Source organism: Ranitomeya imitator, chromosome 2, assembly GCF_032444005.1.
Source record: "Ranitomeya imitator isolate aRanImi1 chromosome 2, aRanImi1.pri, whole genome shotgun sequence".
In the NCBI taxonomy this organism is placed as follows: domain Eukaryota; kingdom Metazoa; phylum Chordata; class Amphibia; order Anura; family Dendrobatidae; genus Ranitomeya; species Ranitomeya imitator.
In genome coordinates, this window is record NC_091283.1 from 831,626,044 (window position 1) to 831,640,763 (window position 14,720).

The following is a 14,720-nucleotide window of genomic DNA, read 5'->3' on the forward strand; positions in this document are numbered from 1 at the left end:
TGCAATATGGGAGGAGTGCTGGTCCAAGTAAAAAAACAAAAAGCAGGGACAGTTTTATGATTAGTGTTCCTTGGAAATTGAGAACACCAATGTTTCTACCCTTTACTAAATGTTTATTTTTTAAAGATCCAACATTCCGTAAATGGGCTAAAGGGAGTATTATAACATCTCCTTATTCTTGGTTCGCCACTGTGCTCCTACCGGTTGTCGGTAGTTCTCTTGTCTTAACTGTTATTTTTACAGCAAAATGAACTCCGTAAAAAAGTGAAACACAAAAAGACAATGGCAGAATTACAATTTTTTCACTATTCCATCTCATTTGAAATTTGTTTCCTTATTTTTCAGTACATTAAATGGTAAAGTAAAGAACTCATACCGCTTTGCCGACTGAAAAATAAAAAAGTTATGACACTTGTAAGAGTCGGGATGAGGTATAACAGGATCTGCCGGCAGGAGAAGGCCACTTTTTAATTGATAAAGAGCCCCCATAAAACATATTATAATCTAAATGTAACTAGTGATAAACTGTAAAGTGGACCTATTATGTACCTCTGGAGTCAGCACAGGCCAGGGTTGCCAACGTCAGATTTCCACAACTCCCCCATGATACTCAAAAGATCTTGCTATTTATAGTGAGATATAAAGGAGTACATTTCCATTTGAATTATTATGCTATACTTCAGATTAAGCAGAGTTTTACAGTTGCAAAATCTTAAAAAAATGGGAAAAGTCTGATAAGAGACACGTGTCATCTCTGAAGGTATGTTTGTCGCCTAGATGGATAAAAAGTGCCGTCCACAAATACCTTTTTTATTTTTAAATTTAGGCTTTCAACCTTTTGGTAACTTTTTTTATTATTTATATTTCCGTCTTTTTTGTAGCATCTTAACTCTTAATTATTTTAGCAGTCTCACAATGACAGCTCTTTTTTTTAGAATATTGAAAAATTTAAGAAAGATAATTAAAAAATATTTATAATCAAAAAACTTTCAGGATGTCAGCTATGTCCTTATAATTGGCTGCCACATGGAGATCACTGTTATTACTATTCAACTGAAACAAACAGAACATGGAACCAGAGCCGGGATGATTGTAAGGTGATGGGAGCCGATTTACTGGTCATTAAGAACCAAGAAGAAAAGGTAAGATGTCTTTGTGTAAAGGTACTGTGAAGCTAGAAAACCAGCGTTAGTTTGCTGAATTATACCGTATGTGTGTGTGTTGTGTGTAGTATGTACGTTGTGTATGTGTGCGTGTCTGGTGTGTGCTGTATACTGATATGTGTGTGTTTGTGACTGTTGTATACTGACTAGATGGAGGCCCGATGCTAACGCATCAGGAGGGCGGTAATGTCGCGATGGGGGCAGGCTTTGCAGCATTGAGAGTCTCTTCCCTCCCATGTGCTCACCCACCTATCCTCTCTCTCTTTCCCCATGTGCTGACTTCTCCCGTCTGTGCTCTCTTCTTTGACCTGTCTACCCCATGTGCTATCCCCCCTGTCTCTCTCCTTCCTGTGCTGTGTTCTCCCCTCAAACACAATACTGACATTACAGCAGGAGATCGCAGAGGATACATTTTGTGAGGTAAAATATTGCTTAAAAATAGTCAGTGAAATATTTTACCTAACAAAAGAAATTTTCTGTGATCCCCTGCTGTAATTTCAGTATTGTCTTTTGTCTTAGAATCTGTTTAGTTTTTGACTATCCACCATTTTCTTGTTGTGGTTTTCTGGCTGCTGGTCTTTTTCCCTGGTGCTGGGTTTGTCTTGGGTCAGGTGATTGTATCACCCTTTATTAACCAGCACCTGCCTCCCATTCCTTGCTGGACAACAGTGTTAATCTGCTTGAGTTCTGGCTTGGTGCTTTGCTTTGTCTTCTGTTTATGTAATTTGTGCAGTACTGGGACCTCTGGTTTTGCTAGTCTTAGTTTCTGCTTTCTGTTGGTTTCTGCAGCAATTCTGTGTTTTCTATTAGGGGGTGACCCGTTTTTGTACCCAGTCCTTAGATCTTTTAGGGACCCCATTCCCCCTATCTATAGGTCTTTGCTTGAGATTAACCTAGGATCGTCGGTGGGTCTATTCGCAAGGAATGGGTCGCCCACTCCATTGTAGAGTATCAGCCTAGTCATAGTGCAGGGTCAGTTTTCTCCTTTCTACCCTAGTTCTGTGTTGCAGTTCCATAACATGTTGCTTCCTTCCCTGCCCAGGAGATGTGGTATGCTCCGTTTACGGTCAGACACAGACAATTTTTAAAATGAACCCCTTTAATATGACCGCCTTCCTCTGCCTGTAGACACGTCGCACATCTGCCGCCGGGATCAGCTGAATGATTCACTGCGCCTGCGCGGAATTCACGCAGGTGCAGTAAATCAGACCACCACCATCTTTGTGCAGATAGATAGCGGCGGTCACATTAAAACTGCGCATGGGCTCCTCCTGTACAAAGATGGTGGCGGTCAGTGAATCATTAGGCTGATCCCAGCAGTGGCGTGTTCACGACGGTATTCCGCTGGTGGTACCACGCAATAGGCTGCGTATGGCGTATACAGCTTGTGTGTGTGTGATGCGTACGGCGTATACAGTGTGTGTGTGTTTGTGTGTGGTGCGACATTGTTCCGCTGGTGGTACCGCACAAGAGGCTGGTACCACCAGCAGTTTCCATATTGAGACACCCATCAATTGGGTGTCCCAATATGGAGGTCGTTGAACTTCCGCAGCTTGGAATTCTGGCATCCGGTCATATCTGGACGGATCAGGCTGTGAAGACATTACAAGGGAAGTATATACAGTATTAAGATGTGTCTGTATTTCTGTTTATGTGTGTGTGGTGTATATATATTTATATGTGTGCACACTGTGTAATGCATGTGAACGCTATAAAGAATGTTCTATATTTGTTACAGGGGTTCATAGAGAGAACGCTGCAACAGCGAGTAAATGACACATATTGGATAGGACTTCACCGTGATGGAGATGCATGGAGATGGGTAGATGAAGAATATTATAACAGCAGCTTGTAAGTGTCTCTCTCAATATAACATACATAAGTCACAAAAATACACTCTTGGAAACTTCATATAATAATGTCATGTACCCCAATGACGCCAAAGAAACCTCTTAACCCAACTCATAGATGCCACTATCAATACCAATTGCAGCACCTACATTGTTTGACAGGGGTGGCCATCCCTGACAACACATAGATACTTGGCAATGTGGTCATTGAGCGTCAGTGGATTAAAGAGGATCTTTCACCAGTCTGGCCTCATCATGGAATAGTGGCTGCAGAGCTGAATAAAACATAGTTTTTATTATCCAATTTATGCTTTCAATTGTGGAGATATTAACTTGTAAAGTTTAGGCTATAATTTATGAGAAGCCCAATGGGCATTACCAAAGATCTGTCTCTGGTAACATGTACATATTCCCAATTTACCCTCCATGAAATTAACCAATCATAAGCAGAAGGCATCATGCAGAAGAAAGAAGAACGCACTCCCAGAAGATCAAAAGGACAAGCCTTCTCCTGCGAAACATGTAATGACAGATAGCCCTTATCTCTACAGTTACTCTGTAGTATAGCACATAGCTCAGTGTGATTACAAACACTTTCAGTTTTTATGTCATTGCAGTCAGTGTGAGGGGAGGTACACCACAGAACTGAATGGGATTATACCTTTAGCTTTCCTCTCAACACAGTCGGTGTGGGGGGAGAGGTACACAGCAGAACTGAGTGTGATTCATCACATGGCAGTCAGTGTGGGGGGAGTTTGAGAACAGATGAGCTGAATGTGATTTATAATCACATCTGCAGCTTCAGCTCTCCTCTCACAGCACTGTCATCTCAGCTGTATCCCACACAAGGTGTAATGACACTCAACTCTGCTCTATACTACAAAGTAAATACACAAATCAGGGCTGTGATCAGGGTTGTGAGTCACATCTCACAGGAAGAGACATGATCTTCTGACCTAGTGGGAGCATGTTCCTCTTTCCCCTGCAGGACACCTACTTATGATTGGTCACAGTACACGCCCCGAGAGAAGAATCTCTAACCCGTTTTACAAGCTAATATCTTTGGAACAGAGATGAGGAATCTTTTTTAAGTGTTAATCAGCTCTGCAGCCACTATTCCATGTTATGGCTAATTTAACATGCTAAAAGTGTTGAAAGATCATCTTTGACATTTCAGTCAGTTAATTAAATAAAACTTGAAAATTCTATGGAAGGCAATTGGATTGCAATACTATGTATCTTAATGTGAACAATCAAGGGATCATTGCTCCAAGGTCTGTAGGGAAGTAAGAAAGTAAAAGCTTACTTTATAAAAGTACAAACTATCCTCAAAAGATATGGTACCTATTAAATTAATTAAAAAATATATATTTTTTAAATTTCAGTAAACCATAAAAAAAAACACATAGTTGGTAATGCCAATAGAATAAACCAGCCATAGAATGAAGTTAAAGATAAATATATTGCTTGGTCGTGAAGGTACAATATAGATTGGTCTTCAAAGGGTTTAAACAAAATGACCACGCAAACTATTTTTAGCTCTCTGCCCCATTAGCAGTGTCCTTTACAAACTGGCATTTGATTGTTCTGTCTTTCACATCGACTTATATGTAACAGTCTATGCTTATATTTGCAATTCTGCAATTTGGCTACTAAAAAAAACAGATTGTCAAATTGTAGACAGGTCGTAGCCACACATGAGATGTATTTGAGTCCATTGTGATGACAAAGCCATGTCTGACCTGGGCCCAAAAATCAAGCTTGGATCTTTTACGCCTTTCGAATTGCAGGCCTGGGTCACAATGCGATTTCATAGACAATCATTAGGTGCAATGTTACAATGTGATACCGTGCGCTTCAATTTACATGACGCATGTGGCAGTATATCTTTGGTCTTAATCATCAGCACTTCAAAAAGTAGAGTCCAGATAATAAACTCGTGCACTTTGGAATACAATTGTTTAAAAAGACATTTAAAAAATAGAGACATGTTCTGTGAAATAGCAGTAAGTGTGCCTAAAAAGTATACATTTTGTATGAGGAGGTGAGAGGCGCTGCTCACATGGCACTGACAGCCTCCTGCCAGGTATCAGCAGGTTTTGTTCACCTGACCTATTAATCTGATTAAGACACAGGTACAATACCAGCCATCCATCCATGAGACCTGGCCAGTGGCCATAGATGCAGTGCTGGCAGCACATTCTCTTGATGTGGACGTGAGAGGCGATGGACAACTTTAATTTTTATTCATGTATTTTCTTTCTATTCAGGTTCAAGTTCAAGGTGCAGTCACCAGAAAGCTGCACATTAATGACTAAATCCGGTTATTATCAGGATGACTGCAATAGAAAATACGGAACAATATGTCTAAAGAACGCTGCAAAGATTGACCTAAGCTAGTGCAAAGTGGCATCAACCTCTCAAAGTAACCCCTCAGAAACCTGTGAATTAAGCCGTGAAAGGTTGTTATCATCTTCGACATTTATGACTTGTCCACAGGATTTGTCTTGAATCTCACCGTTGCTAGCTTGATTAGAACACATCATATTATGGCAATGAAGATGCATTTAACTAAACCCCAATTGTGTGGTTTCATCATGTTTTATCATGTTTCATCATGTTTCCTGGCCAGTTGAGTGGACAAGTAATTCGATAACAAAACTTCACATCTGTATAGTATCTTGATGTTTATTAGTCCACATTTACAGTTCTTAAAGACAAACTCCTCCTCCTCTAATAACCATGTATAAGTATATAAGGGGACAATACAAATATCTCTACGAGGATCTGTTTATACCAAGGAATGTGACGGTCACAAGGGGGCATTCTTTGCGTGTTGAAGAGAGAAGGTTTTTGCCCCAACATAGAAGAGGATTCTTTACTGTTAGGGCAGTGAGAATTTGGAATTGCTTGCCTGAGGAGGTGGTGATGGTGAACTCAGTTGAGGGGTTCAAGAGAGGCCTGGTTGAATTCCTGGAGCGTAGCAATGTTGTATCTTACAGTTATTAGGTTCTTTATAAGGATGTACTGTAGATCTGGTGATTTATTCTGATGGAATATAGGCTGAACTGGATGGACAAATGTATTTTTCAGCCTTGCTAACTATGTTACTATGTTACATATTGGGATCCAGCATAGGCTACTTCGTGAATTTACCAAATGGCTGCAATGAAGCAAAGAGTGTAAAATATAAAGGGGTATGAAAACTTTCCATAACCACTGTATGCCCCATTACATCTGATGTAGAAGTAACAGAGCATTTTAGAAAAGGAACATCAAGCCAACAGTAAAATATGGTGGTGGTAGTGTGATGGTCTGTGGCTGCTTTGATGCTTTAGGACCTGGAAGACTTGCAGTGGTAAATGGAACCAATAATTCTGCTGTCTACCAAGAAATCCTGAAGGAGAATGTCCATCCATTTTTTTGTGCCCACAATCTGAAGCGCACTTGTGGTTATGCAGCAGACCAATGATGCAAAACACACCATCAAGTGCACCTCTAACTGACTTAAGAAAAACAAAATTAAGACTTTGGAGTGACCTAGTCAAAGAACTGACCTTAATCTGATTGAGATGCTGTGGCATAACCTTAAAAAGCAGTTCATGCTCAGAATCCTTCCAATGTGGCTGAATTTTAACAATTCTGCAAAGATGAGTGGGCCAAAATTCCTTCAGAGCAATGTAAAAGACCCACTGCCAGTTGTTGCTGTTAAGGTTGCCCAACCAGTTATTAGGTTTATGGGGCATTCAATTTTTTACACAGTGCACTGTAGGTTTGGATTTCTTTTGTCCCTTAATAAAAAAAACTTCCATTTAAAAACTGCATTTTGTGTTTACTTGAGTTCTCTTTGTCTAATATTTAAATTTGTTTGGTGATCTGAAACATTTAAGTGAGATAAACATGCAAAAGAATAGGAAATCAGGACGAGGGTAAATACTTTTTCACACAACTGTATATACTGGCTCTGGGAGTTTTGTACTGCTGGTGAAAGAACCTTCTTCCTGGAAAGAGTTGATCTGTGTAGTTTGGAGTAGTAGTAGTGATCTGTGTGCTGTAGCAGCTTGGGTGTTTAGTGCCTTGTCCTTATTCCTATTTGGTTTGTTGTTCCTGCATTTCCCTAACCTCCATATTTTTGGTGACTGTCTTTGGGTGATAGTGGCTTCAGTTATCCATGTCTGTCTTTGTGTCTGGTTTCCCTTACATTTCTATTCTATGCCTCATGGGGTGGGGAAGGGTACAGATTAGGGTTTAATGGGAGCATATTAAGGTTGGAGACCCAGGTCTCTCTACCATCAAGAGTACCCCTGGGACAGGGATTGTTGGGGTTCGAGTTCTAGGGACACTTGTATGCCCCTCTCCCTTACTTCAAGCCATCACATAGTGACATATACATGGCCATACACAGCATTTCGATTTTGTTTCCTCATCCCGATTGCAGCTGAGGAAAAATTTGCAGATGAGCATTGCCTCATTAAAGTCCAAGTGCAATCAGATTTTTTATATGCAAGTGTGAGCGAACCTATAGTTGAAAAAATCAATAAAAGCCAGTTCTCAGTTAACAGCAGCTTGTTGGCTGTTTTCATTACAACATTGAGGACTTTTTAATATAATTTGGATCACAGCCATGGGAGTACTTTTGTACTTCCTCTTCGTGATTAATATTTACTGTTTATAATGTATAATTACAACATTTATTCAAACTTTATTTTTTACTTGTAGATATCAATTCAAGGTCACACATGGTAGTAGTGTTTTCCTATTACTGCAGTGTCTGACATGAAGCTGATCTCCACAGAATTGTGGTGGTCAGTGTGAAGCATAAAAGTAAACATCCTGAATACCACAAATGTTTCCAGCCACAACAGCTTCTCTTTTCTGAAGAAATGAAACATAATCACTTAACTTCGAACATGAAAGCCTGAACCTAGACATGACCATAAAACAATTCTATAATGCGTTATAGAAAAATCTTCTACCTCTATGCAGAAAACACTAACTGTCACTATGCATCTATATAGCACAGCCCACGTAGTATATAACACAGCCCACGCAGTGTATAACAGCCCACGTAGTATATAGCACAGCCCACGCAGTGTATAACACAGCCCACGCAGTGTATAACACAGCCCACGCAGTGTATAACACAGCCCATGCAATATATAGCACAGCCCACGTAGTATATAACACAGCCCACGTAATATATAACAGCCCACATAGTAATAACACAGCCACATAGTATATAGCACAGCTACATAGTATATTGCCCAGCCATGTATATTGCACAAGTATATAGCACAGCCACGTAGTATATAACATAGCCATGTAGTATATTGCCCAGCCATGTATATTGCACAGCTACGTAGTATATAGCACAGCCCACATAGTGTTGTGAGTTCTGTTTTTGGGCTCCCTCTGGTGGTTACTGATGGTACTGGGTGACTTGTGTTTTCTGCAGTCTCTGGTGTCCACCTGTTCCATCAGGTTATGGGTGTTTCCTATTTCACCTGGCTTCTTTGTCATTTCCTCGCCGGCTATCAATGTAATCAGCGTGTCTGTTTACCTCTGCTCCCTGTGTTTGTATTCTTCTGGACAAGCTAAGTTTTGATTTTCCTGTTCTATGTTTTGCTTACTTTTTGTCTTTGTCCAGCTTGCAGTTATTTGATTCTTATCTGCTGGTTGCTCTAGTGGGCTGAAATTACTCCTCATGTTCCATGAGTTGGCACATGAGTTCAAGTAATTTCAGGATGGTTTTTTGTAGGGTTTTTCGCTGACCGCGCAGTTCACTTTTGTATCCTCTGCTATCTAGCTTTAGCGGGCCTCATTTTTGCTGATTCTGTTTTCATTACTACGTATGTGCTTTCCTCTCATTTCACCGTTATTACATGTGGGGGGCTGCTATTTCTGTGGGGTGTTTCTCTGGAGGCAAGGGAGGTCTGTGTTTCTTCTTATAGGGGAAGTTAGTCCTCCGGATGGAGCGAGACATCTAGAATCATCGTAGGCACGTTCCCCGGCTACTGCTAGTTGTGTGTTTAGGTTCAGGATCGCGGTCAGCTCAGGTTCCATCACCCTAGAGCTTGTTATGTTTTTGTGCTTGTCCTTTTGTGATCCCCTGCCATTGGGATCATGACAGTATAGCCGGCCCATAAATATAATTTGGTCATCGTTTTGGCTGAAGTAGGAGGAAAAGTAGTCTGAGGATTTTTTTTTTTTTTTCCTCCTCTTAATCTTTGAATGGCTCTGACTTCAGCTGTTTATCATGGACGTCCAGAGTTTGGCTTCCAGCCTGAATAATCTTGCTGCTAAGGTTCAAAATATACAAGATTTTGTTGTACATACGCCTATCTCTGAACCTAGAATTCCTGTCCCAGAGTTTTTTTCTGGAGATAGATCTAGTTTTTTGAATTTTAGGAATAATTGCAAGTTGTTTCTTTCCTTGAAATCTCGCTCCTCTGGAGACCCTGCTCAGCAGGTCAAGATTGTTATATCTTTCCTGCAGGGGGATCCTCAGAATTGTTCATTTGCATTGGCACCAGGGGATCCTGCGTTGCTCAATGTGGATGCGTTTTTTCTGGCATTGGGTTTGCTCTATGAGGAACCTAACCTAGAGATTCAGGCTGAAAAATCTTTATTAGCTCTCTCTCAGGGGCAAGATGAAGCAGAAATATATTGTCAGAAATTTCGGAAATGGTCGGTACTTACTCAGTGGAATGAGTGCGCTCTGGCTGCAAAATTCAGAGATGGTCTTTCTGAGGCCATTAAAGATGTTATGGTGGGGTTTCCGGCGCCTACAGGTCTGAACGAGTCCATGACTATGGCTATTCAGATTGATCGGCGTTTACGGGAGCGCAAATCTGTGCACCATTTGGTGGTGTCTTCTGAACAGGCACCTGAGATAATGCAATGTGATAGAATTCAGTCCAGAAGTGAACGGCAAAATTATAGGCGGAAAAATGGATTGTGTTTTTATTGTGGTGATTCAGCTCATGTTATATCAGCATGCTCTAAACGCACAAAAAAGGTTGATAAGTCTGTTGCCATTGGTACTTTACAGTCTAAGTTCATTCTGTCTGTGATGCTGATTTGTTCATTATCATCCATTTCCGTCGATGCCTATGTGGATTCAGGCGCTGCCCTGAGTCTTATGGATTGGTCATTTGCCAAACGCTGTGGGTTTAGTCTGGAACCTCTGGAAGTTCCTATTCCTTTGAAAGGAATTGACTCTACACCTTTGGCTATGAATAAACCTCAGTACTGGACACAAGTGACCATGCGTATGACTCCCGTTCATCAGGAGGTGATTCGCTTCCTGGTACTGTATAATTTACATGATGTCTTAGTGCTTGGGCTGCCATGGTTACAAACTTATAACCCAGTCCTGGACTGGAAAACAATGTCTGTGTTAAGCTGGGGATGTCAGGGGGTTCATGATGATGCATCTCCGATTTCTATCGCTTCATCTACTCCTTCTGAGGTTCCGGTATTTTTGTCTGATTATCGGGAGGTTTTTGAGGAACCTAAGCTCAGTTCGCTTCCTCCTCACAGGGATTGCGATTGTGCTATAGATTTGATTCCTGGCAGTAAGTTCCCTAAAGGTCGTTTGTTCAATCTGTCAGTGCCTGAGCATACTGCTATGCGGAATTATATTAAGGAGTCCTTGGAAAAGGGGCATATCCGTCCGTCTTCGTCCCCTTTGGGAGCAGGTTTTTTTCTTGTGGCTAAGAAAGATGGTTCCTTGAGGCCTTGCATAGATTATCGTCTTTTGAATAAGATTACAGTCAAATATCAGTATCCTTTGCCATTGTTGACTGATTTGTTTGCTCGCATTGAGGGGGCTAGATGGTTCACTAAGATTGATCTTAGGGGTGCGTATAATCTTGTGCGGATAAGGCAGGGTGATGAGTGGAAAACCGCATTTAATACGCCTGAGGGCCATTTCGAGTATTTGGTGATGCCTTTTGGACTTTCTAATGCTCCTTCTGTCTTCCAGTCTTTTATGCACGATATTTTCCGTGAATATCTGGATAAATTTATTATCGTGTATTTGGATGATATTTTGGTTTTTTCTGATGACTGGGAGTCTCATGTTCAGCAGGTCAGGAAGGTGTTTCAGGTCCTGCGGGCCAATTCTTTGTTTGTAAAGGGTTCTAAATGTCTCTTTGGAGTCCAGAAGATTTCTTTTTTGGGGTATATTTTTTCCCCTTCTACTATTGAGATGGATCCCGTCAAGTTTCAGGCTATTTGTGACTGGACGCAGCCTAAATCTCTTAAGAGTCTACAGAAGTTCTTGGGCTTTGCTAATTTTTATCGTCGCTTCATAACTAATTTTTCTAGTGTGGTTAAGCCTTTGACGGATTTGACTAAAAAGGGTGCTGATGTTACTGATTGGTCTCCTGTGGCTGTGGAGGCCTTTCGGGAACTTAAGCGCCGGTTTTCTTCTGCTCCCGTGATGCGTCAGCCAGATACGTCGCTTCCTTTTCAGGTTGAGGTTGATGCTTCCGAGATCGGAGCGGGGGCGGTTTTGTCACAGAGAAGTTCCGATGGCTCAGTGATGAAGCCATGTGCGTTCTTTTCTAGAAAATTTTCGCCCGCTGAACGGAATTATGATGTTGGTAATCGGGAGCTTTTGGCCATGAAGTGGGCATTTGAGGAGTGGCGTCATTGGCTTGAGGGTGCTAGACATCGTGTGGTGGTCTTGACTGATCACAAAAATCTGATGTACCTTGAGTCTGCCAAGCGTCTGAATCCTAGACAGGCTCGTTGGTCACTGTTTTTCTCCCGTTTCAATTTTGTGGTTTCATACCTGCCAGGTTCAAAGAATGTGAAGGCGGATGCTCTTTCTAGTAGTTTTGTGCCTGACTCCCCTGGAAATTCTGAGCCTACTGGTATCCTTAGGGATGGGGTGATTTTGTCGCCGGTCTCCCCAGACTTGCGATGTGCTTTGCAGGAGTTTCAGGCGGATAGACCTGATCGTTGTCCGCCGGAAAGACTGTTTGTTCCGGATAATTGGACCAGTAGAGTCATCTCCGAGGTTCATTCTTCTGTGTTGGCAGGTCATCCTGGAATATTTGGTACTAGAGACTTGGTGGCCAGGTCTTTTTGGTGGCCTTCCTTGTCGAGGGATGTGCGTTCTTTCGTGCAGTCTTGTGGAGTTTGCGCTCGGGCTAAGCCTTGCTGTTCTCAGGCCAGTGGATTGTTGTTACCTTTGCCTATCCCGAAGAGGCCTTGGACGCACATTTCCATGGACTTTATTTCGGATCTCCCTGTCTCTCAAAAAATGTCCGTCATATGGGTTGTGTGTGACCGCTTTTCTAAAATGGTTCATCTGGTACCCTTGCCTAAGTTACCTTCCTCCTCTGAGTTGGTCCCTCTGTTTTTTCAGAACGTGGTTCGTTTGCATGGGATTCCGGAGAACATCGTTTCTGACAGAGGATCCCAGTTTGTGTCTAGATTTTGGCGGACGTTCTGTGCTAAAATGGGCATTGATTTGTCCTTTTCGTCTGCGTTCCATCCCCAGACGAATGGCCAGACGGAACGAACTAATCAGACTTTGGAAACTTATTTAAGGTGTTTTGTTTCTGCTGATCAGGATGACTGGGTTTCCTTTTTGCCGCTTGCCGAGTTTGCCCTTAATAATCGGGCTAGTTCTGCTACCTTGGTTTCTCCTTTCTTTTGTAATTCGGGGTTTCATCCTTGTTTTTCCTCTGGTCAGGTGGAGCCTTCTGATTGTCCTGGAGTGGACATGGTGGTGGATAGGTTGCATCGGATTTGGAGTCATGTGGTGGACAATTTGAGGTTGTCCCAGGAGAAGGCTCAGCAGTTTGCTAATCGCCGTCGCCGCGTGGGTCCTCGACTTCTTGTTGGGGACTTGGTGTGGTTGTCTTCTCGTTTTGTTCCTATGAAGGTCTCTTCTCCTAAGTTCAAGCCTCGGTTCATCGGTCCCTATAAGATCTTGGAAATTCTTAACCCTGTGTCGTTTCATTTGGATCTCCCGGCATCGTTTGCTATTCATAATGTGTTCCATCGGTCGTTGTTGCGGAGGTATGAGGTACCTGTCGTTCCTTCTATTGAGCCTCCTGCTCCGGTGCTGGTGGAGGGTGAGTTGGAGTATGTTGTGGAGAAGATCTTGGATTCTCGTGTTTCCAGACGGAAGCTCCAGTATTTGGTCAAGTGGAAGGGTTATGGTCAGGAGGATAATTCTTGGGTGATTGCCTCTGATGTTCATGCTGCCGATTTGGTCCGTGCTTTTCATAGGGCTCATCCTGGTCGCCCTGGTGGTTCTCGTGAGGGTTCGGTGACCCCTCCTCAAGGGGGGGTACTGTTGTGAGTTCTGTTTTTGGGCTCCCTCTGGTGGTTACTGATGGTACTGGGTGACTTGTGTTTTCTGCAGTCTCTGGTGTCCACCTGTTCCATCAGGTTATGGGTGTTTCCTATTTAACCTGGCTTCTTTGTCATTTCCTCGCCGGCTGTCAATGTAATCAGCGTGTCTGTTTACCTCTGCTCCTTGCGTTTGTATTCTTCTGGACAAGCTAAGTTTTGATTTTCCTGTTCTATGTATTGCTTACTTTTTGTCTTTGTCCAGCTTGCAGTTATTTGATTCTTAGCTGCTGGTTGCTCTAGTGGGCTGAAATTACTCGTCATGTTCCATGAGTTGGCACATGAGTTCAAGTAATTTCAGGATGGTTTTTTGTAGGGTTTTTCGCTGACCGCGCAGTTCACTTTTGTATCCTCTGCTATCTAGCTTTAGCGGGCCTCATTTTTGCTGATTCTGTTTTCATTACTACGTATGTGCTTTCCTCTCATTTCACCGTTATTACATGTGGGGGGCTGCTATTTCTGTGGGGTGTTTCTCTGGAGGCAAGGGAGGTCTGTGTTTCTTCTTATAGGGGAAGTTAGTCCTCCGGCTGGAGCGAGATGTCTAGAATCATCGTAGGCATGTTCCCCGGCTACTGCTAGTTGTGTGTTTAGGTTCAGGATCGCGGTCAGCTCAGGTTCCATCACCCTAGAGCTTGTTATGTTTTTGTGCTTGTCCTTTTGTGATCCCCTCCCATTGGGATCATGACAACATAGTATATAACACAGCCACGTAGTATATAGCACAGCTCACGCAGCTACATCATCATCTCGCGAGACTGCAATGCATGGCCCGGAGGATCGCGAGGAGCGGGAAAGGTGCCGGAAGGTTAGTATATAATGATTTTTTATTTTTTTTTATAATTTTTAACATTAGATCTTTTTACTATTGATGCTGGTCACACAGGGTTAATAGCAGCGTTAACGGACTCCGTTACACCACGGCATAACGCGGTATAATGCAGCCAGACTGTGCCCGCCTGCCGGCAGCGACCAATCAGCGACGCGGGAATTCTGTGACAGACAAACAGACAGACAGACAGACAAACAGACGGAAGTGCCCCTTAGACGATTATATATATAGATAAAGCAAAACTAAATAATCAGACCCAAATTAATTCAGATATGAATCAATCGACATTTCGGCACATCATGACCTTTTTCAAACATGAACGTATTCATATACAGCACTAAATTTTTCTTCTCTTGCAGGTCGGATTGCTGTAGATACTGTAAGTCCTGAAAGGCGGTGGCCGTATCTTATATTGGCCAAAACTGCTGACAGGTTCCCTTTAAGTTATTGTTTATAGGGAGTCAGAGCATTGATAGCTGAGGACTAAGGGTACCGTCACACACT

At 42.3% G+C, this 14,720-nt stretch overlaps 1 protein-coding gene across 1 annotated transcript; it reads left to right on the forward strand.

Annotated features, from left to right (window-relative positions):
• Positions 1–998: 998 nt before the first annotated feature.
• LOC138667825 (killer cell lectin-like receptor subfamily F member 2) lies at positions 999–5,738 on the forward strand. Its single transcript, XM_069755911.1, has 3 exons — positions 999–1,142; positions 2,902–3,014; positions 5,284–5,738. Exons 1-3 carry the CDS (start codon positions 1,101–1,103, stop codon positions 5,411–5,413), a joined length of 285 nt encoding a protein of 94 aa, XP_069612012.1. The 5' UTR covers positions 999–1,100; the 3' UTR covers positions 5,414–5,738.
• The last annotated feature ends 8,982 nt before the right edge of the window (positions 5,739–14,720 follow it).

Excerpts from the sequence above, each read along its gene's own strand:
- LOC138667825 (XM_069755911.1), top strand. The coding sequence starts at position 1,101 with ATGGGAGCCGATTTACTGGTCATTAAGAACCAAGAAGAAAAG. Across the intron at positions 1,143-2,901 it reads TTAAGAACCAAGAAGAAAAG|GGGTTCATAGAGAGAACGCT; the intron begins GTAAGATGTCTT and ends TATTTGTTACAG. Across the intron at positions 3,015-5,283 it reads GAATATTATAACAGCAGCTT|GTTCAAGTTCAAGGTGCAGT; the intron begins GTAAGTGTCTCT and ends CTTTCTATTCAG.